Here is a 23460-nt window from a genome sequence, read left to right on the forward strand (position 1 = left end):
TTCTAAAACTTAAGAAAAAGAAATGGACATGGGCAAGACACATAATGAGAATGACAAATAGATGGACAAGAAGAATAACAGAATGGGACCCTAGATATTGCAAACAAAGCAGGGGAAGGAAGAGAAGGCGACGGATTGGAGAGCTAAGAAAATTTGGAGGTATAGCCTGGCATAGAAAGACCATAAACAGATACATGTAGAAGGACATATCAAAGGCCTTTCTCCTGCAGTGGACTAATAATGGCTGATGATGATGATGAAGATAGATGTATGTAAGCATGTATGTATGTATATAAAATATATTGGCAAATACAGTTCTCAATGTTGATTAGGACATCCAGTCCAGCATCTTCTAAGTACTTACGAACCTACGACCCATATGACCAGTATCTCCGCTGATAGTCCGAAGACGTTCACGCCTCATCGGTTCAATGATGGGAAATTCATCGTCAGTGGAGTTTGTTTTCCCTGTAAACAAAGATTATGAAATGTTACCTCCAACAATTCTTTACTTATCTAAATAAAATACAATAGTTATTACTTATTTATCATTCTAATTTATGATTAATAAAGATCACATTAATGCATTATTGAATGGACTTTACAAGTAAATATTTAACTATCTAAAAGTAAATTTGTAAATTATCATAACTCCATTCAGCTTAAAATCCAACATGCAATAAAATTTTCTTAATATTCAAAGCACAATTTACTATACTCAGTCAGTGTAACAAATAGTTCTGAATTCATGCCTTCACTTATCAATTGTACAGTTCTAAATATCTTATGTCTTTTCATCTAAATTATCATTCTATTGTGAATGTTCACAAAAACAAAAATTATAAAAAAAAAAATTGTAGAATAAAAGCAAATTTTACAAGTTCTAATTCAAAATCAAAACAAAGTTCCTCACCTTCCTGCGATGATTTTTCATCAACTTCTTTCAAGTCCTCACCACATGGCTTCGAATTTGTTTCCGGCTCAACTGCAGGAATTGAGTTGAGAAGAGATTTCAACGCACTTTCAGAGGCACTATCCTCTGTCCATAAAGAAAAGCGTACTCTGGACGATAACTTTTGTGCATCCTGATTTTCTTGCTCCAATTTCATTATTTCTGGGATGTTCATCTTACCCAAATCCTGAAATTAAAATAGTATGTTTTACAGTTTACCTCCATAATTTATTTCTAAGCCTCTAATACTGCACTATATTTATACACCTAATATTAGTACCCATACCCAAACTATACAAACTCCAAACAGATATAATCCACAGAGTATAAATAGACAAGAACAAGCCCTTTAGTACAAACAAGTCTACAGTACTGTATTAAACAAATCTATTCCTTAAAACACATTCATATCGTTCCTCAATGATTGAAATTAATATCAAAATGAGTAACAAATTTTTATGGCCGACCATCAACTTACGATTGTCTCCCCTGTTCTAACCTTGGCCATCTCTATTTCCAGGTGAAACATTATGGAAGACATTGGAAGACTTGTCTCACGAAATGGTAGTCAACACACTTCTCTCAAAACTGTTATAAACCCACAGTCAACACCAATCTCCTACTAACAAAACCAATAGTTCTAGAGACAATTCCCAACTATGTAAGGACAGAATTGTAAGTAACAATTATCTCTTTTCCTAGCTGACAAGAGGAGATTTCTCCTCGGAAGTACTCTTCCGGCAACTCACAAGGGAATATGCTTGAATTTGAATCTGATTATTTTGGAAAGATATGCTCTCTAATTGAAATCCCAAGAGACCAATAGGGCTCCCTGGGTCTAGATTATAGCAAACCAAAAATGCCATTAGATATAGTCTACTTGTCAGGGAAGTTGATGTAACCAGATAATGTTTACTCCTCAATGAATATAGTGTCAAATATGGTGCCAGATACTTTTATCTAACTGAACTTTAAGGGCTGCTTTTCTGGTCCTATACAGCAGGGGAACCCTACTCTCTACAGGAACTTCACAGTAATTCCATCACGAGCATTCCGCGGCATCAAGCCTTTCACACCACATATTGGTCGTTTATTATCAAATCCACACTATCGATGCAATTAGAAAACAAAAAAGTCTCCAGTTTCCACTGGAAAGCCTTAATACCTTCAGACTTTAGGATGTCTACTGGGATCTTATTGTATAGTCTCAGGACTGCATATTTAAAGGCTCTAGAGCCTACAGTAGCCATATATCTAGGTTCCAATAATTTAAAACCATCTGTAACTATTCTCATGTCAACACGATTTGTTGGCTGCACAATATGTAGCCATTCTCATAGATATTTTGGACATCAGGTTCTGATAACTTGATGGGTTATTGTACATATTTTCAACTCAATTCTTGCCTTAATAGGTGGCCAGTGTATATCAATTAGTATAGAAGTGATCCTCTCTCAGGGTGGGACACCTTTTATTAGTCTTCCTCCTCAGTTTAGTATGTTTTGTAATTTCTCAAGTTGAACTTTTGGTAAACAGTAGTAAATGGAGTTGCAGTAGTCAATCCTGATAACACAGTTTATCACAAGTTTATTTACAGAATGCTCATCCAGGTGCTTCTTTATAAAATCAATGTTTCAAAGATGATAACTCGCAGTTTTTACTACATTATTTATTTGGGTATTGAAAGGCAAGTTACAGTCAAGAGATATGCCTAGATCACAAACTTTACTACATACAGTATCAAGGCTAAGTTGTTATTTATGTTTATTTGAATATCACCCAAGTTTCTTACTCTAATTTTCTTCCCAACTACCATAAACTCAGTTTCATTTTAATTCAATTTTAGTTGTTTGATTGTCATCCAATCCCTAACACTGGCAGGAATTTGGTTTAGAGTTTCAATATTGTTGTCTATATCATTTATGGAGAGGTAAAATTGTGTATCACCTGCAAATAGTTTGAACTTCACGCCATACCTTTGTAGTATTTTCGACAGACCAATAGTACAGATACAGAATAAGAATGAGCCCTGTACACTCCCCTGAGATACCACTCTGTTTAATGGTTCATATGATGAATAAGAGTTTCCAATTTGCACACAGTAATTTCTGTCAACCAAGTAGTCTTTTAGGTATCCCAAATGTATTTGTGATCAAGCTCTTTAGTCCCAAAGTTGTCTTTCCATAATGTTAATTGTACAGGACCTAAAAATAAAAAATAAAAAGTCCTACTGGCCATAACACCAAGAAAATGCAGAAGGTAAGTAGGTAATGAGCTGCCCAAGAACCTTGCAGCAGATTGAGTGGTAGTAGCATCGACTTTCTTCATAACTTCTCTCAATAAGGTGGTTGAAAATCAGTGCTGGTTTACCTTAACGCTCTCAAAAGTCAAAAGAAAAGAACATATTCGAGAGGACTTTACATACAGCATCCTTCTCTTCAAGGGTAATATTGGTTGAGGACCCCATTTACATGAATATTTAAAACAAAGGCATGACCAAAATATGTGACTAATCTCATCCCTATGGCTAAATCCTGTGTATTCTTCTGGACTCCTTCCAACAATTTGTTTGCAGTCCCTAGGACTTACTCCTGTAAGCTACCAGTGACCAAAATCTGCAAATATGACAAATTCGAAGATAATTTGTATTTTTCCTAACCATACAAACCTTAGCTATTTACATTGAGTTTACCTTTTAGCATAGCTGAAATGGCGAGCCATTAGAATTTAACGAGGGTGTATTACCCCCGCGCTAGTTAGCAGGGGGGGGGGAGTGGTAGCTGGCTACCCCTCCCCCCCTCACACACCGGTGAAGCTCACTTTCACTTAGAGGTAGGACTTGTCTTGGGGGACAGGGCTGGCGGGCAAATATGTGTAAATAGCTAAGGTTTGTATGGTTAGGAAAAATACAAATTATCTTCGAATTTGTCATTTGTTCCGTAACCGAAATACAAACCACGCTATTTACATTGGGTGACTTACCCATTAGGTAGGGTGGAAAGTCCCCAGCCATACTGGCTTTGGCTTTACCCGGGGACTCAGAATCCGAGCGAGTCGCACTCGATAAAAGGAGTCCCTGCACCTCACAAGTTCCTTGCTCCGCAAGGAACCGTGTGGCCTACATAAGCTTGTGTGTGAAGGAAGAAGTGTGACCCGTCCTAGGCAGTTGACCTGGAGTTCCAGAAGGAACTCTGGGTTAGGACGTTCCCAATACCACCTCGTCAGGGTATGGGGGACGCGACAGTATTGACTCAATACTCGGAACACAAGGAAGCATGGTTTACCTGCAGAGGTTCAAGGTCAGCTATGCAGAGACCAGGATGCTGCTTCCCCGTAGAGGGGATGATGAAGGAAGAAGTAAGGGCCAGACATACTTCTTTCGTTCATGCAGACTAAAACCTGATAACAATGCCCTCAACCTTCTGCTACCTGTCCAAAAAGGAGCCTGAGGTTAGACCAGCTGTTGTGTAGCCACCACAGAGCGATAGAAAACGTATCGAAACTCCTGTGGGTCACGCCCTGCAGGAAGCGGGCTGCGAAGGTCATTAGACGCTTCCAGACTCCAGCTTGTAGCACCTGCGTCACAGAGTAGTATTACTCGAAGGCGAGAGACGTTGCGATGTATCCAACATCGTGCTGTAGGGCGACGTGATGGTGGGAGGGTCTGGAGACAGGTTGACATAAATGTCATTGAGTCCGAGCTGAAGAGGTATACTGGTGACTCTCCCCCGTGTCCTCCTTGTGCTCCCAAATCGGCTGCAACTGAGGACAAACTGCAGCTGTTCCCAAAGCTAACCCCTCGATTCCTTTACTGGCAAGAAGGAGAAGGTTTTGGGACATCAGATACAGAATGGAGACTCAAAATCTTGAAGGAATTGGACCGAAGGGCCGGGACCGCAAGATTCTGAGTCTAGCCAACAACTCAGGAGCGAACCTGAATGTTGCCTTCCCCTCTTCCTTAGAAAGGGCGGAGTCGTACGAGACCAAGAAGATTGCTTACACACTGGCCGCGGCCAGAGTGAGCAGGAGACCCAAGACGGAATACAATCAGAGGCCTGTCGTAAAGGGTCTTGAGAAGATCTCTTAAGGGACTAAAAAGTCCGAGCCATGCTCCAAGTTGGAGGTCTCACTCCGACTAGGGCAGGGACGTTCGTAGCTTCGCATGAGCGAGGAAAGATCCAGCGGGAAGGAAAAAGTTATTCCTTTAAGCCTGAAGGTCAGGAAAGGCTGAGCGACAGGCTTCATTGCCGAGAGCGGAAAGGAGTTTCCTCCCGCCGAAAGGCAATAAGATCGTTATTGCTGGAGAAGAGGCCTCAAGGGAAGAGGTATATCTCCCACGGCACCAACCACCGAAGACTCTTCACTTCGCCTGGAAGACCCCTGCGGATGACTATCGCAGATGACGCGACCTCCGTCCCGCGACTGTAGCGGGTTGTCTCTTCTTGAGGAGGAGGCGTAGTGTCTCCAGGCATGAAGCCGAAGCAACGCCCCGGCTCGTGAAAGATGTTGCAGTGTGGTTGTTTGAGTAGTCTGTGCCGTGGGAGAAGCTCTCCCGGGAGTTCCGTCAGGGTAAGCAAAGGGTCTGGAAACCGTTCTGTGCATAGTCCCAGTGGAGCTCTCCCATTGAAAGGTTGACAGACAACCTGGTCTTGTTGAGACCCATTCTCAACAGACAAAAAGGAGGGAAGACGCAGGCGTCGAAGTTGTCCCACCATCACCGGAATGCATCTTGCCAGTCTCTCGGGGTCTGAGACTGGGGGGAAGAACAGCGGAAGCTTGAGGTTCCAAGTTGTCGCGATCAGGTCCCCCAGACCAGGACTTGCTGGTTACTCAAGGCCAAAGACCCCCAGGTACACTCTCTCTACGAGGCTCTGCTCGGATAGTCGGAGAGAACATTCCTCTGCCTGGAATGAGAGAGCCGATGGTGGTATTGAGAGTATCTCAATCATCTTGGTATCTCTACTGCAAGATGTGAAGGTGTGAAAATGCGTCCCCTGCTGGTTAGAACACGCCAGAATCATGAAGTCGACGCGCACGGAGCGACTCGGCAGGAGCTGTAGGATCTATAGAAGGGCCAGACTACGGCCCCTAAGCCTGCCTGAATGATGGAGAGGTATCCTTCAGGTCCTGACCATAGGCCTGGACCGGAACATGCCCCCCCCCTTTTCTTTGACGAGTCCGAGAACAGCATCAAGAATGTGGGGAAAGGACGAGAATATCCACTCCCATCAAGAGGTTCCATAGGTCAACACCCATTGCAGGTCTAATAGTTCCGCTGGTCCCATAGGGTCCAGAAAGTCCGGTTAATCGTTGGCTGAAACCACCGGGACTTGGACTGCCCCACATGGAACTTATCCTGAGGCGACCGTTCGGAAATATAGACGGGTCAATGAGGAAAGGAGAACTAGGAAACGTTCCAAGGTAGGGCTGAAAGCTCTGCTTGACTGAGAACAGGTACTGCGACTCTCCTCAGCCTTGCCACAGTCAACTGAAGGGAAGGCTCGGAGGAGGTGGCAACAGAATCTGGCGTCCCCAGGTGGTCACCCACCCAAGTACCGACCAGAACCGACGTTGCTTAACCTCGCTGGACGGACGAGAAGCGGGGTTTCCAACGTGGTAAGGCCGTTGACTCAATATCATGGCCAGATACTCCAGATGTTGAGGCAGAAGAAGAGAAGGCTCCTAGCAAAATACCATGAACCCCCACTCATGGTAAGCATCCGGAAGCTTGTCCCGGCGCTGAAGAAGGTCGAACCCGAGCCTACCGGAGTTGACCAGACCTCCAAAAAGCGAAGGAGGCGGAAGCCTGCACCTGAGCGGCCATGAGGAAGCCCGGGAGAGTTCTCTGGGGAAAAAAACCTGCGATGCCACGGCGGGATCGCCACACTGCATCTCAAGCAGGAATACCTGCAGTCTAGGCTGAATTCCACGAGCTTCCTGGAAGATGGATGGAATGGAAACTGAAAGTACCCGTCCTTCCGATCCAGGGTTTAAGGAGTCCTGTCGCCTCGTTACCAGTCTGATAGATTCTGCTGTTCCACGCTGGACGAAGTTTGTTTGACAAACTTGATCAGGGCTGAGAGGTCGACTACGGAACTCCCGTCTTAGATACTTCCTTACAAGAAAGGATCGACTGAAGAAGCCGGGGGTGAAGCCGTCGATGATCCTATGGAGGACCTTCTCCTAAGGTATGGATCATTCTGCCCAAACGGGCAAACTCTTGCTGACCCTATGGCATAGAGGTTCATTGACACTGAATTCGCTGACAGAGACGGCAGGCGCGATATCCTTGGCTGATCACAGAGATCGTGCGGGAATGGGCATCGGGAAGCTGTCATCCGGATGAGTAACCTTAGGCATCCTCCCAGCGTAAAACCTGCAAGGGGGGGGTGCCAATCCTAGAGTTCGTGAACTCTGCCGCTCCCTCTAGGACTATGACCCCCCTGGGGGAGCCTCCCATGCCATCTGTTCCTGACAGGAGGAAACTGCAATTGGACGCCTTGTCTCAGTTGTCGTAGCCGCTCCGATAACTTAGGCCGACGTGGTTGAAAGAAAAAGGCGCTGGAGCCCTGCAGAGTCTGGAAGAAAGCGCCTTGGAGGAGTGAAAACGGAAGTCGACTTCCTCCGCACAGCCGCTGTCTATGTCTCTGTCCTTGGGCACAAACAAACTCTTCTCAAGGATGGAAGGGTGTCTGAGGTTGTCGACATCCACGGATGAGACACCCGAAAGGAAGCCCTCGGTCAGCGCGTCCAGATGGTCCAACATCGAGCTTGCCCGCAAGTTCGATACTTAACGACGAAACGCCAAGGTGCCTGAGCCCGAGAGGAGGAAAGTACCCATGACCTTTCTGTAGCTTCCTTGAACCAAACCTCGGGCCGCTAACCAAGGAGGGAAAGGACCTGGTAAGCCCCTTACACGAGATGGAGAAGAGGAAGGGGTAAGCAGTCACCCCTTGGCCGATGGAGAAATCTCGAACGGAAAGCCCCCCGCCAAAAATCCTTCCAAGGAATGACGGGGAAGGGCTAACCCAGGTTCTGGAAAGAGGAGTGTTGCTCAGACCTCCCTGAAGATTCTTCTTATCCTTGCATGTGCCATGCTCTGCGTTTACGGGGTGAGGCCGTGTTCTGGAAATACGCTCCAGAAGAACTCGCCAGGCTGGCCATGCTGCGAAAACCCCAATGGGAATCGTGGTCGCAATCGCCCTGGAGCTCGCGCGATGGTAAATCAATGATTTGCGCGTGGGCGAACGTGGAAGCACCCATGCGCGGTCACGTAAGAACGCAAACAAAGGTGAGCGAAGGAGCGCAGAAGGAGGGCGAGAGCTGGTGGTCGGCGAGCGATAACCCATAGGCGAGCAATGGATACTGCAAGAATTAAGCCGACGTTTGTGCGAAGAAACACTGTCGGTTCGCGCGACGGAACCCCGTCGGTGCGCGCGACGGAACCCCGTCGGTGCGCGCGACGGAACGCCGTCGGTGCGCGCGACGGAACGCCGTCGGTGCGCGCGACGGAACGCCGTCGGTGCGCGCGACGGAACCCCGTCCGTCCGCGGGACGGAACGCCGTCCGTCCGCGCGACGGAACGCCGTCCGTCCGCGCGACGGAACGCCGTCCGTCCGCGCGACGGAACGCCGTCCGTCCGCGCGACGGAACGCCGTCCGTCCGCGCGACGGAACGCCGTCCGTCCGCGCGACGGAACGCCGTCCGTTCGCGCGACGGAAACCATCCGTTCGCACAATGGAATACCGTTGGTTCGCGCGCGGGCGAACATTGGAGAGCATGTGCGCGGTCGCGCATGAGCGTAGACGTGCAGGCACGTGGGCGTGCGGTCGCGCGGGAACGTGGGCGTGTGGCCGCGCGTGTGAGCACAGGCGGTCAGGAGACCGATGGCGTGTCGGCAAGCGATGGCGCGTTGACGAGTGATGGCGCGTTCTGGCGAGGCGATAGCCCGCAGGAGAGTGACGGTGCGTTGGGAAGCGATGGCGCGTCGGCAAGCAATGGCGCGACGGCGCGTTAACAAAACGCTAGCGAGCAGATGAAGAATCGCGCTGGTGCGTAGGCGATTGCCAACGCGAGAGAGACTAGTGATGGTTAGCGCGCATCGCGCTAACAGAAGGCGCGCTGGTGCATCAGGGAGGTGAGCGCTGAAGCCAGCTGTTAATCAGGCGATCCTAGACGGTCAGAAAACCGTTGGCGCCCATTGGTGCGTGGCAAAAAAGGGTGCGCAGATGTGCGCTGGCAAATGAAGAAAGCTGGCGCACAGAAGGACAGAAGAAAAGGTGAGCGCTGGCGAGCAGGAGGAAGATCTACGGCAAGACTCAGCTACCGGAGATCGTGGTCCACAGCAGGCGAGCGCTAGATCGCTACTGATGGTGGTCAGGGGAACTGACACGCGTGGCAGATCGATGGCGATCGTTGACGCGTAGGAGATCGCTGGCGAGCAGGTGAACGTTGACGCGTCTAAGGTCGCTGGCGAGCTGATGATCGCTGACGAGCAGAAGGCAACGCGTGGAAGCCTGCGCATAGAAGAAGTGTCCTTGACCTAGACCTGAACCGAAGTTCTAGATCGCGATGGCGAACATGGGCGCGTAACAGGAACCAACAGAAACAGCAGAGATGATCTTCATGAGAGCACTGACGAACAGGAGAGCGCTGGCGAACAGGAGAGCGCTGGCGAACAGGAGAGCGCTGGCGAACAGGAGAGCGCTAGCGATCAGGAAGCGCTGATGAGCAGGAGAGCGCCTGTGCGCTAACACTGAGCAGGAGCAGGAGAGAACACAGCAGAAGGGCGCGCAGGGGAACCCTGACACGCAAGGGAAGAACCCCCGTGGGAGGCAACCCTTTGCCCCGAAGGGATCGTTGTCCGTCGGGAGACAGATGTCCGTCGGAAGACCGTTGCCTGTACGCCGGGAGACTGATGTCCGTCGGAAGACCGTTGTCCGTCGGGAAGACCGTTGTCCGTCGGGAAGACCGTTGTCCGTCAGGAAGGGCGTTGCCCGTCGGAAGACGAGGTCAGACTGCTGTCCATCTGCACCAGGGGCGGAAGATCAAGAAGAAGGAGTTGTAGGCTGCAAACGGAGATTCAAAAAGGCGCCTCTTAGCACCCTTATAGGGAGATGAGAGGCCCTTGCGACGAGGCGGACGGTGAGCCTTACGGCGAAGGAAGCCAACAGCAACAGCAGCAGAAGAATCCTCCGAAGAGGAGTCTCTATGAGTGTACTCTCTCGCGAACGAAAAAGAAACACTTCGTAGAAGAGACTGGTCAGCCAGTGACCTAAAAGGAGCAATCCTACGAAGAGGGGCTCCTGCAGTTGCCCAGCCCCTTGAGCGAAACTGCAGGTGTGACCGCTCAGCACCAAGAGCACAGTCGCACGAAGAAAAAAAAAAAAAAGGCAAGAGAAGAACCCCCCAAAAGGGGAAAAACTCAAGCCTGGACAGGAAAAAACTTTCCTCGGAAGGAAAGTTACCCACCCAAGGAGGCAAACCTCCTGAGAGTTCTAAAATGAACTGGAGAGCTGTCAATCGTCACGGGAGTACTTCCAGTAGAAGGAGACACGCCCCTGACGACAATCCAAAGGGGAGGCAGCAACAGCCGAATCCCCAGGCCTCAACAAGACAGCTCACACCGTTGCCATATTACAGAAACGAACTAGATCGGTAACTGTAAAAAAATAAAACAAAAATCCCGAGGGAAAGGAAACAAGAATTACACAACAGGCACGTGCCCTCACAACCACTTACACTCACGGAAGGAGAGCTGTAACCAAAACAGAATTATAACAATTATAATTATGAAACTATGTAATTATGTAATTTAAAAATGAATGAACACTAAAGAAAGAACGAAAACCCCAAAAGGAATCGTTCTACAAAGCTGAAAAATTAACAAATACAATTAGATTCATAAACTAATTGAGACAAAACGTACGGCGTAGCAAACCCCCCACACGGGAAGGAAGCTACAAGGGGCGTAGTAAAACTTAGTAAAAGGGTGAACGACCTCAAGAGAGAGAGAGAGAGAGAGAAAGACCGAAGTCAAACTCGATCGCAACCCATAAAATTACGCCGTGGTGGCCTAACTGCTGAGGACTCCACGGAGATATCGTACACTACACACACAACTCTGAAAAGGAAACTTACTGATTTCTATACTCAAATATATATACAAACATGAAAAAATGTTTACATACAGTATATATTGAGTAAAAGAAAAGTAAGTGATTAAGTAAAGACAAAACAAACAATGGCTGCCAAGCGAGGACAAAGACAGAGACGTCTGTCCCAGTCCGAGCCAAAAGTGAAAAGTGAGCTTCACCGGTGTGTGAGGGGGGGGAGGGGTAGCTAGCTACCACTCCCCTAACCCCCCGCTAACTAGCGCGGGGGTAATACACCCTCGTTAAATTCTAATGGCTCGCCATTTCAGCTACGCTAAAAGGTAAACCCAATGTAAATAGCTAAGGTTTGTATTTCGGTTACGTAACAATTCTAATTTCAGTTGATTTCAACTTGATTCAGGACATATGAATGCAATACAAACATCAACCTCAAGCTGTGGTAAAAAATGATCAGGCTAAATTATTCTGGGGACTATAGTTTAAGGAAGGACAGGATGATACAAGCACATTGAACAGATTATGAAAAAAGTATTACTCATAGATGTTGCAGTACCGTGGGATTCAAGAGTGGAAGATAAGAGGAGAGATAAAATAGAAATGTACCAAGACTTATGAATTGAATTGTGAAGGCTCTGGAATACTGTATACAAGTAGAAGTGGTGCCAATAATCATAGGAGCACTAGGGACCATACCCAAATCACTGACAAGGACTTTTGAGAAGGTAGGAGCCAATATAGCCCAGGACTTGTGCAAATGAGCATGCAATTTGAAGCAGCACATATAGTGAAGAAAGTGATGGATTCCTAAGGAAGCTGGATGTAACCAAAAACCTCACACTATAAAACACCAGTTTCTGTTGACTGATTAACAAATAATAATAGTATGCAAAAGTGATTATATGGGGGAACACCACTTTTACGTCAACCTTACCCTAGAATTACTGCGACTGCGGTAGTTTGAATCAGAATCCATTTGCTGAGAATTAAAAGTAAAATTTGGCACAGAAATACTGCTACCATCTTGCTGAAACGCAATGGCTGCACTGCTTGGCGTTGGTCGATTCCCCTGTTGAAAGAAGGTCATGAAAAAACACAGAAGTATGATTTCTATTTACAATCATAAATATTTTCTGCATAAAAAAATCTAAAACTGTTTTCAATTAAAAAAGTAATTACACAAATTCATCTCATTTCTGAAAATGTAAGAGACTGGTTTGAAAACTAAATTTTCTATTCAAATAATTGGATATTGAAAAAATTTATTTTAAATTGATATATTACAGCACTTTACTTCTACTAATTTTATTCCTTCATCTCCAACTTCAAAGACCTTAAATATACTCCAAGACAAATGACATATTCCGTACCTCTCCCGAGGCATGACGTTGACGAGTCTTCTCTCTCAATTTGAAAGTAGCTTCATCAATAAACCCAGGTGGCACCTTAGGATGCGAAACTTTGACTCTACCTACAAACATCACCTGTATTTGATGACGAAAACAGTCTCATATAAGTATTTGGTACAGTAGTTTCCTGTTATTGCCCCACCCCTAATTTCCGATATAACCTCAATACTATTTTTTAGGTTAGGTTAGGTTAGAAAATTATTTAATCAGTAAGTGGATAAAATTCAAACCTAACCTAACCTAAAAAATTGTATTGGAGTTATATCGGAAATTAGTGGTGGGGCAATCATACGAAAGTACCAAGTACTTCAATGCGTTGTATGAAATTAAATCTCGAACAAATTTAATTCCCAATGACTTATAATGCAAAATATATTGTACCGTTTAAAAAAATTGATACATAACAATGTATTTCAAGAATTTGTAGTTTAAAATCCTTCAGACATCAACATTTAACAACAATTAAAATATCAATCATACAAAAATTGCAATGCTTGCAAGCTGCAAGCATGAAATTTCCAAGATGAAAACGATTAGTTAATCTCACCTCGAAAAACTGAGACTCATTATGAACAGAAAGATCAGGTAAAGAATTCAGCGTGCTTAATGATGTACTCTCGGCTAACTGGTGAACTTCCCGAGGCTGTTGGCGTAAACACGCAAAGTAACTATGAACCTGTGGGATGAGAAATGGTTGAAATAGACTGCAACATTTATTAAGAAGCCTTTATTAATATTATTATAATAATTATTGTTATTATTACTTGCTAAGCTACGACCCTAGTTGGAATAGCAGGATGCTATAAGCCCAAGGGCTCCAAAAGGGAAAATAGTATAGTGAAGAATGGAAAAAAAATGGAGTTTTTATGATAAAACAAAGTTTTGTGAATACTTGCCTGGCAGTTATATATATATAGCTGAGTCTCCGACTGCGGCAGAATTTAATCGAAAATCGCGGCAACCGCCTTGTGGTGGTTGTGTAGTTAGATGGTTAACAACCCTTACAGGGTGGTACTTGGAATCATTCCCGTTTTCTGTTCCTCAGATTATCTTTGCCCGACCTGTCTCCTGAGGGGAGGTGGGTGGGCTTTAAAATATATATATAACTGCCAGGTAAGTATTCACAAAACTTTGTTTTATCATAAAAACTCCATTTTTATGAATAGTACTTACCTGGCAGCTTTATATATATAGCTGATTCACACATTTGGAGGAGGGAAACAGACAGAAAAACATAGTTGGGGAAACAACAAAAGAGTTGTAGGAGAACAAACACCTTGATTCCTTACCTGCTAAGGTAGCTGACTTCAAAGGTAACTGCCTCTAGAGTCGCTTTCCCTTAGGAGTGTTCAGCCAGGAGTAGACCTGCTACGCTGCAAACAACTCAATCGAGTCTGTCAAAGGGGTAGGACCAACAACTTGACTAGACTTCAGAAACTACCTTCCCAAAAAAATAAAAACCTGCAACCTTACTAAAGCTAACCACCTAACCTTGCAGAAATAGATATAAACTATCTATTTGGACTGAGGGAACCGTACCACAAGACGAGGACCTCAGACAACCATAAAAAACACAAACCCATATACAAGTACATAAACTAAGGTTGAGTGGGGGTAGTAACTCCTTTGCCTAATACAGAAGCCGCAGCTACGTATGGGCCCAAGGTATAATACTTGTCATAGTCCACTCTTACCTCTCTGAGGTAATGAGAAACGAAGACAGAGTTGCTCCTCCAGAACGTTGCGTCCATGATCTGCCTAACTGACATATTTTTCCCGTATGCCAGCGAAGCAGCAATGGCCCTTACTTCGTGAGCCCGTACTTTAAACAGGGCGAAGTTTTCTTCCTCACAAAAGAGGTGGGCTTCCCTAATAGTTTCCCTCAGGAAAAAGGACAAAGCGTTCTTTGACGGGTTTTTGAGGATCCTTCACCAAACCCCATAAGGAGTTGGAAGCACCCCTCACGCTCTTAGTGTGGGCCAAATAAGCCTTGAGAGCCCTAACCGGGCAGAGGAGGCTTTCCTGTTCCTGACCCACTAGATTCGTGAGGTTAGGGACTTCAAAAGTCCTGGGCCAGGGTTTCGAAGGGTTCTCATTCTTGGCGAGAAAGTCGAACCTCAAGGCACAAACCGCTCCATTTAGGGTGAAGCCTACACGCTTCTCGATTGCCTGGACCTCGCTGATCCTCCTGGCAGTCGCTAGAGTCAAAAAGAAGAGGGTTTTCTTAGTCACATCTCGCAGAGAAGCTTGCGAGATAGGCTCAAACTTCCTGGAGCACAAAAACTTAAGCACCACATCCAGGTTCCAAGAAAGGGGTCTTGAGTGCACCTGCTTCGTTGTCTCAAAAGACCTAATGAGGTCCTGCAAGTCCTTATTCTGAGATAACTCTAAGCCTCTATGCCTAAAGACAGTTGAGAGCATGCTCCTGTATCCTTTAATGGTAGATACAGCCAGCTTAGTATCCTGCCTGAGGTACAAAAGAAAGTCTGCAATTTGGCTTAGAGAGGTAGAGGACGAGGAAACCTTGCGCCTCCTGCACCAAGCTCTAAAGGTCTCCCACTTTGACTGGTAGACTCTTTGTGAAGAGATCCTCCTTGCCCTGGCAATAGCTTTCGCCGCTTGTGCCGAAAAGCCTCGAGATCTAACGAGCTTCTCGACAGTCTGAAGGCAGTCAGATTGAGAGCGAGGGGGGGGGGGGGGGTTTGGTGAAATCTCTCGAAGTGGGGCTGTCTGAGAAGATCTGGACTTGCCGGGAGTCTTCTTGGAAAGTCCATCAGCAACCCTACCACTTCGGTGAATCATTCCCTCGCAGGCCAGAATGGAGCCACTAGGATCATTCGTCCCGAATCGAGGAGAGCGAATTTCCTGACAACCAGATTGATGATCTTGAACGGGGGAAAGGCATACATGTCCAGCCCCGTCCAATCCATCAAGAAGGCGTCCACTGCAACAGCTTCCTCGTCCGGGACTAGGGAGCAGTAGTTGGGGATCCTCTTGTTTAGACCGGAGGCAAAAAGGTCTATTACAGGTCTGCCCCACAACTTCCATAGGCTCCGACAGACATGCGGGTTGAGAGTCCACTCTGTGGGAAGGACTTGTCCCCTCCTGCTGAGCATGTCTGCCCTGATGTTTCTCTGCCCTTGAACAAACCTTGTCAACAGCTGAGTCTCGTTCTCGTTCGCCCAAAGGAAAAGCTCTCTCGCAGTTGAGAACAGAGAGAGGGAGTGAGTTCCCCCATGCTTCCTTATGTACGCGAGAGCTGTGGTGTTGTCGGAATTGATCTCCACAGTTTTTCCTGACACCGAGGTTTTGAAGGCCTTGAGCCCTAACAAAATGGCCATCAATTCCTTCCTGTTGATATGCCAACTGATCTGACTCCCTTCCCAAATACCTGAGACCTCTTTGTTCCCTATTGTTGCTCCCCAGCCTGACTCGGACGCGTCTGAGAATAACACTAGGTCGGGGTTCTTCTTGAACAAGGAGATCCCTTTTCCCAACAGAGCTGGGTCCAGCCACCACATCAAAAGATCCTTGATCTTTGTCGGAATGGGAAAAGAAAAAGTGTCCTCCTGGATCTTTCTGTTCCAAACCTTTGCGAGGAAGTGTTGCAGAGGCCTTAGGTGCAGTCTCCCCAACGGGACAAACTGCTCCAGGGAGGATAGAGTTCCCAGCAGACTCATCCACTCCTTCGCTGAGCATTCCTGCTTCCTGAAAAAGTCTTTGACTTTGTCCAGGCACCTGGTCTGCCTCTCCTGGGAGGGAGAAGCCTGAAAAAGAACTGAATTCAGAACTATCCCCAAATAGAGAATAGTCTGATTCGGCTCGGTCTGAGACTTCCCCCAGTTGACTATGAGTCCCAGGTCCTGAGTCATCGTATAAGTCTTCATTAGGTCCTCCAGACATTCTCTTTCGACTGTGACCGGATCAGCCAGTCGTCTAGATAGAAGGAGACCCTTATCCCCTCCTGGAGTAACCAGCCTACCACATTCGCCATTAGTCTGGTGAAAACTTGGGGAGCTGTGCTGAGACCGAAGCAAAGTGCCCTGAATTGGAAGCACTTGCCCTGGAACACAAACCTCAGATATCTCCTCGAAGACGGATGAATGGGGACGTGAAAATAAGCGTCCTGCAGGTCGAGAGAAACCATCCAGTCTCCTGGACGAACTGCAGCCAGCACTGCTGAGTCGTCTCCATGGAGAACTTTGTTTTCTCCACGAAGGCGTTCAGAGAGCTGACATCTAGGACTGGTCTCCATCCACCCGAGTTCTTGGGAACCAGAAACAGGCGATTGTAAAAGCCTGGGGAGGCGAGGTCTTGAACCGGCTCTATTGCTCCCTTGACCAACATCTGGTCGACTAGCTCCAGAAGAGCCTCTCGTTTCCCCGCGTCGGTGTACTGAGCCACTAAGGCTAGGGGAGAGTCTGAGAGAGGTGGTTTCTTTAAAAAGGGGATCTTGTAACCTTCCTTGACGACTGAGAGGGACCAGGTGTCCGCCCCTCTCCTTTTCCAAGACTGCCAAAAACGAGACAGTCTTGCCCCTACTGGTGTCTGGAGGACTTCCATCTCATTTTTTGGACCGGGGCCTAAACGCACCCCTGCTGGTCCTTGGCCCTGACTCTTGTCTTCTCCCCCTAAAATCCGCTCTCGAGGAGATCCTGCCCCGAAAGGGCTGTTGAAACTTCTTCTCTTCCTTCTTCAGAGGAGCAGGAGCAACAGGTAAGGTCTTTCTAGCCGACCGAGACAAAAGGTCCTGAGTAGCCTTCTGAGCCAGAGAAAGGGAGATATCTCTGACCAGAGCTTCAGGAAAAAGATGACGTGAAAAAGGGGCGTAAAGCAGCTCCGACTTCTGGGCAACAGTCACAGATCTGGAGGTGAAGGAGCACAAAAGGGCCCTCTTCTTTAAGACACCTGCTGAGAAAAGGGAAGCCAATTCATTAGCTCCATCCCTTAGAGCTTTGTCCATGCAGGACATGATACTCGTCAGGTCCTTCGTGTCCTCCAGGAGTTCAGACTTCCTGGCCAGAGTTCCGAGAGACCAGTCCAGGAAGCTGAAAACCTCGAAAACCCTGAAAATTCCCTTGACGAGGTGTTCAAGCTCCGACATGGACCACATCACCTTGGCAGAGTTTAAAGCATGCCTTCTTGCCGAATCCACAAGAGCCGAGAAGTCACCTTGGGAGGAGGCAGGCACTCCTAACCCCAAAGGTTCCCCTGTCTCATACCACATACCGGCCTTGGAAGCGAGCCGAGACGGTGGAAAAGAAAAGGTGGTCTTGACAGCTTGTCTCCGTTCCTTCATCCAATCATCCACCTTAGCGAGAGCTTTCCTGACCGAAAATGATATTTTGATTATAAAATAAATTTTTGAATATACTTACCCGGTGAATATATAATAGCTGACGTCTCGGACGGCTCGACAGAAACACAAAAACTCGCGAGCGATCGCCATGAAGGTTGCGGGTGTGCCCACCAGCGCCAACTATCGGCCAGATACCGCATATACATGTAAACAGCTCCAGTTCTTCTCATCCCGCTGGGTCTCTATCGGGGAGGAAGGGGGGGCCTTTAATTTATATATTCACCGGGTAAGTATATTCAAAAATTTATTTTATAATCAAAATATCATTTTTAAATATTAAACTTAGCCGGTGAATATATAATAGCTGATTCACACCCATGGTGGTGGGTAGAGACCAGTATTAATACAGTTTACGGCGTATATGCTTAGAGTTTTTGACAGTTATATCATAACAAAACCCAAATAAATATAGGTACCTGGTAAGGAAGCTGACTCTGACGATTACTCTGCCTTGTTAGTCTGCTTTCCTCACGAAGCCCAGCCATCCTCTTAGGATGCTGAAAGACTCCCAGGAGCTGAAGTATCCAGGGCGACAACCCATACAACAGGACCTCATCAAAACCCTCAATCTGGGCGCTCTCAAGAAATGACATTTGACCACCCGCCAAATCAACCAGGATGCGAAAGGCTTTCGTACAACCCAAAACAAGATTAAAAACATTTCAAGAGACAGATTAAAAGGATATTGGAATTAAGGGAATGTAGTGGTAGAACCCTCACCCACTACTGCACTCGCTGCAACGAATGGACCCAGTGTGTAGCAGTCCTCATAAAGAGTCTGGACATCTTTTAAGTAAAATGACGCGAATACCGACTTGCTTCTCCAAAAGGTCGCGTCCATAATACTTCGCAGAGATCTATTTTGCTTAAAGGCCACGGAAGTTGCTATAGCTCTTACTTCGTGCGTCTTAACCTTAAGCAAGCAACGGTCTTTTTCACTCAAGTGAGAATGAGCCTCTCGGATTAAAAATCTAATAAAATATGACAAAGCATTCTTTGACATAGGCAATGATGGCTTCTTAACTGAGCACCACAAGGCCTCAGATCCACCTCGTAAGGATTTGGTACGAGCTAAATAGAACTTAAGAGCTCTAACTGGACACAGTACTCTTTCAAGTTCGTTGCCTACGATCTCTGACAGGCAAGGTATATCAAATGACTTAGGCCAAGGACGAGAAGGCAGTTCATTTTTGGCCAAGAAACCAAGCTGAAGTGAACATGTGGCTTTATCCGTGGAAAAGCCGATGTTCCTACTGAAGGCATGGATCTCACTGACCCTTTTAGCCAAAGCCAAGCACACTAAGAAAAGTGTCTTGAGGGTGAGATCCTTCAGGGAGGCTGAATGTAATGGCTCAAACCTGTCGGACATTAGGAACCTTAGGACCACGTCTAAGTTCCATCCAGGAGTTGCCATACGACGCTCCTTAGAGGTCTCGAAAGACTTAAGGAGATCTTGGAGATCTTTATTATTGGAAAGATCTAAGCCTCTATGTCTAAAGACAGACGCCAACATGCTCCTGTAGCCCTTAGTAGTGGGTGCTGAGAGGGAGCGAACATTTCTCAGATGTAAGAGAAAATCTGCGATTTGGGCTACAGAGGTACTGGAAGAGGAAATAGATGCTGACTTGCACCAGTCTCGAAAGACTTCCCACTTCGACTGGTATACTTTGATGGTAGAAGCTCTCCTAGCTCTCGCAATCGCTCTGGCTGCCTCCTTCGAAAAGCCTCGAGCTCTTGAGAGTCTTTCGATAGTCTGAAGGCAGTCAGACGAAGCGCGGGGAGGCTTTGATGAAGATCCCTTACGTGGGGCTGCCGTAAGAGATCTATCCTTAGAGGAAGATTCCTTGGAACGTCTACCAGCCATTGAAGTACCTCTGTGAACCACTCTCTCGCGGGCAAGAGGGGAGCAACCAATGTCAACCTTGTCCCTTCGTGAGAGGCGAACTTCTGCAGTACAGTACCTTGTTGACTATCTTGAACGGTGGGAATGCGTACAAGTCCAGGTGAGACCAGTCCAGTAGAAACGCGTCTATGTGGGTCGCCTCTGGATCTGGGACTGGCGAGCAATAGATCGGGAGCCTTTTGGTCAACGAGGTGGCAAAGAGGTCTATGGAGGGTTGACCCCAAGTCGCCCAAAGACTCTTGCACACGTCCTTGTGGAGGGTCCATTCCGTGGGGATCACCTGACCTCTCCGACTGAGACAGTCTGCCAAGACGTTCAAGTCCCCCTGGATGAATCTTGTCAACAGGGAGATGCCTCGAGTTTTTGACCATATGAGGAGGTCCCTTGCGATCACGTACAGTGTGTGGGAGTGAGTGCCTCCTTGCTTGGAGATGTACGCCAAAGCTGTGGTGTTGTCTGAATTGACCTCTACCACTTTGTTTCGAAGAATGCTCTCGAAACTCATCAAGGCCAAGTGGACTGCTAATAGCTCCTTGCCGTTGATGTGCATGCTCTTCTGAACCGACGTCCACAGACCCGAACATTCCCGACCGTCCAGAGTCGCACCCCAACCCAAATCCGACGCGTCTGAGAACAACACGTGGTTTGGGTTCTTGACTGCCAGGGACAGACCCTCTCTCAGACTTATGTTGCTGTCCCACCAGTTCAGGCATGCTTTTACTGGCTCGGAGACCGGGATTGATACAGCTTCTAAAGTCTTGCTCTTGTTCCAGTGAGACTCTAGATGGAACTGGAGAAGGCGAAGGTGAAGTCTCCCTAGTGAGACAAACTGCTCCAGGGATGACAGAGTCCCTACGAGACTCATCCAACTTCTTACTGAACAACGTTCTCTTTTCAGCATGAGTCGGACTTTGAGCAGGGCTTGTTCTATTCGGGTGACAGACGGAAAAGCCCGAAAAACTAGACTGCGAATCTCCATCCCCAAATAGAGAATCGTCTGGGATGGAATCAGTTGAGACTTTTCTAAGTTGACCAAAAGTCCCAACTCCTTTGCCAGACCCAACGTCCAGTGTAGGTCCTGCAGACAGCGATGACTGGACGATGCTCTGAGAAGCCAGTCGTCCAAGTACAGGGAGGCTCGAATTCCCGATAAATGAAGGAATTTTGCCACATTCCTCATGAGCCTCGTAAACACGAGAGGAGCAGGGCTGACGCCGAAGCACAGTGCTCGAAACTGGTACACCACATTCCTGTAAACAAACCTCAGAAACGGTTGGGAATCCGGGTGTATAGGAATGTGGAAGTACGCATCTTGCAGGTCGAGAGAGACCATCCAGTCTCCCTCTCTGACCGCTGCTACGACGGACTTCGTGGTCTCCATCGTAAATTTTGTTTTCGTAACAAAAACGTTGAGCGCACTGACGTCCAGCACTGGCCTCCAACCTCCCGTATGCTTTGGGACTAGGAAGAGACGGTTGTAAAATCCCGGTGATTGAAGGTCCGAGACTTTCACCACCGCTTCCTTCTCTAGCAACAGAGACACTTCGTGATGTAGAGCTTGTCTCTTTGACTCCTCTCGATACCTGGGAGAGAGGTCTAGAGGAACTGTTACTAGAGGAGGTCTGTGTACAAAAGGTATTTTGTACCCCTCCTTGAGCAACAACACAGACTCTTGGTCTGCACCCCTCTTCTCCCAGGCCTGCCAGAAGTTGTTCAGTCTGGCCCCTACCGCTGTCTGAGGACGTGGGCAGTCAGACTCTGCCACGGGAGGACTTGGCTCCTCTCCTCTTACCTCTCTTTCCGTCGGCACGAGAGCCTCCCCTGCTGGGAGCTCTGCCACGAAAGGGCGGGATAAACCTAGACGCAGGAGTCTCGATTCTGGGTCTCACAACAAAGGATGAAGAAGGAGCTCCCTTGCGAGCAGAAGAAGCCATCAGGTCATGTGTGTCCTTCTGTACAAGCGAAGCAGCAATGTCCTTAATCAGCTGTTGAGGAAACAAGGCAGCCGATAAGGGAGCAAAGAGAAGTTCCGATCTTTGACAGGGGGTAACTCCTGCTGAAAGGAAAGAGCAAAGGGTTTCTCTCTTCTTCAAGACTCCAGACGTAAAGGTGGAGGCGAGCTCATTGGAGCCATCGCGGATGGCTTTGTCCATACAAGACATAATCAGCAAGGAAACATCTTGGTCGGCAGACGAGATCTTCCTGCTTAATGCTCCTAGAGACCAGTCTAAAAAGTTAAAAACTTCGAAGGCCCTGTAAACCTCCTTAAGGAGATGGTCAAGGTCCGAGGAGGACCAACAAATTTTAGAGCGTCTCATGGCCAGGCGACGGGGAGAGTCTACGAGGCTTGAGAAGTCACCCTGGGCAGAGGCAGGGACTCCCAAGCCGAGAACTTCTCCCGTGTCATACCAGACGCTCGATCTAGAAGCTAGCTTAAAAGGTGGGAAGGCAAAGGCCGTCTTCCCCAAACTCCTCCTGGTACCCAACCAGTCGCCTAGAAGACGTAAAGCCCTCTTAGAAGAGCGAGAGAGCACTAGCTTAGTAAAGGCAGGCTTGGTAGCAGCTAAGCCTAGCGCAAACTCAGACGGAGGCGAACGAGGAGCAGCAGTAACAAAATGATCTGGGAAAAGATCCTTGAAAATCATCATGATTTTCTTAAAATCCATAGAAGGTTGCGCAGCCTTAGGCTCTTCTACGTCTGATAAAACATCCAAAGGATTATCAGTAGGTGGAGGATCAGCAACATCCTCATCTGAAGGAACCTCGTCCGACAACTGATGAGTCTCAAGCAAGGGAGAGACCTGCCGTGGCGGCAATGCTTGACAAGCAGAGTCCACACGCAAAGGAGCATCAGTAGCAGTCAAGGACGCTACGTCATGTAACTGCTTAAAGGACTGACCAGCAACAACAACAGGAGCGGGAGGACGCTCAACGTCAATTCAAGACTGCCTTGACTGCCTAGATTGAGCAGTTAAAACAACTCTTGACTGCGGTGCTTGACGCTCAACGTCAAAACAAGTCAACTTAGCTGGTTGGCGAACGTCCTGAACGTCAACACAAGCATGCGGCAGCGGCTGAACGTCAACAAGCGGCTGAAAGTCAACACGGGACTGCATCGAGTGAGGCTCCAAGTCACGTGACTGACGTGACTTTGTAACGTCAACGTCAACAGGACGAGCAAAGGCTCGTTTGGGCGGCTGACGGCCAGGATCTCGATCAGCGTAACGGCGAGGATCATCGTGAACCTGCTCAACGGTATATTCCTCCATAAGGGAGGCAAGCTTATTCTGCATATCCTGCAGGACAACCCATTTAGGATCAACGGGAGTCGGTACGGGCCGAGACCATGGTAACGTCTGCGACGGCAAAACATTGCCTAAACTAAGACTCTCGGAGCCCGTGTTACACTTTTGTTTAGGCGGCGAGCAGTCTTCCGATGACTGCACAGGGTCAGAGCTGTCCCAATGGCTACAGCCAGGACGCTAGACCTGTCCTGAAGGGACTGACTTCTGCTTTAAGGGTCTAGAAACCTTGCTCCACGGTTTCTTTCGCGAGAAGCCTTCGGAAGACGAGGAGAAAACCGCCTCGCTCGTCTTATGGTAGGGGCGGTCTTGACGAGACACGCCCGAAACCATAGAGGGAACGTCTGTTCGTTGGTTATAGCCTCTCGTCCCCATAAGTCCTACGACATTACTTCTCCCTGGTGCATGGGAGCTTGCAAGAGG

The 23460-nt window shown here is 47.5% G+C and overlaps 1 protein-coding gene and 1 pseudogene across 2 annotated transcripts in view; both read right to left on the bottom strand.

Moving 5' to 3' along the window:
* The window catches only part of plx (PTB_TBC1D1_like and TBC domain-containing protein plx), a 106410-nt gene that overhangs the window by 74989 nt on the left and 7961 nt on the right, over positions 1–23460 (bottom strand). For both annotated transcript variants that reach the window (XM_068375643.1, XM_068375644.1), the window contains exons 4-8: positions 13021–13149; positions 12435–12548; positions 11999–12133; positions 914–1139; positions 369–468 (exon numbers count right to left, since the gene is read on the bottom strand). In XM_068375643.1, coding sequence (XP_068231744.1) covers positions 369–468; positions 914–1139; positions 11999–12133; positions 12435–12548; positions 13021–13149 — 704 coding nt within the window. The remainder of the gene's footprint in view (positions 1–368; positions 469–913; positions 1140–11998; positions 12134–12434; positions 12549–13020; positions 13150–23460) is intronic.
* On the bottom strand, positions 6464–6582 carry LOC137643407 (5S ribosomal RNA; annotated as a pseudogene).

Source organism: Palaemon carinicauda, chromosome 6 (assembly GCF_036898095.1).
Source record: "Palaemon carinicauda isolate YSFRI2023 chromosome 6, ASM3689809v2, whole genome shotgun sequence".
Taxonomy (NCBI): domain Eukaryota; kingdom Metazoa; phylum Arthropoda; class Malacostraca; order Decapoda; family Palaemonidae; genus Palaemon; species Palaemon carinicauda.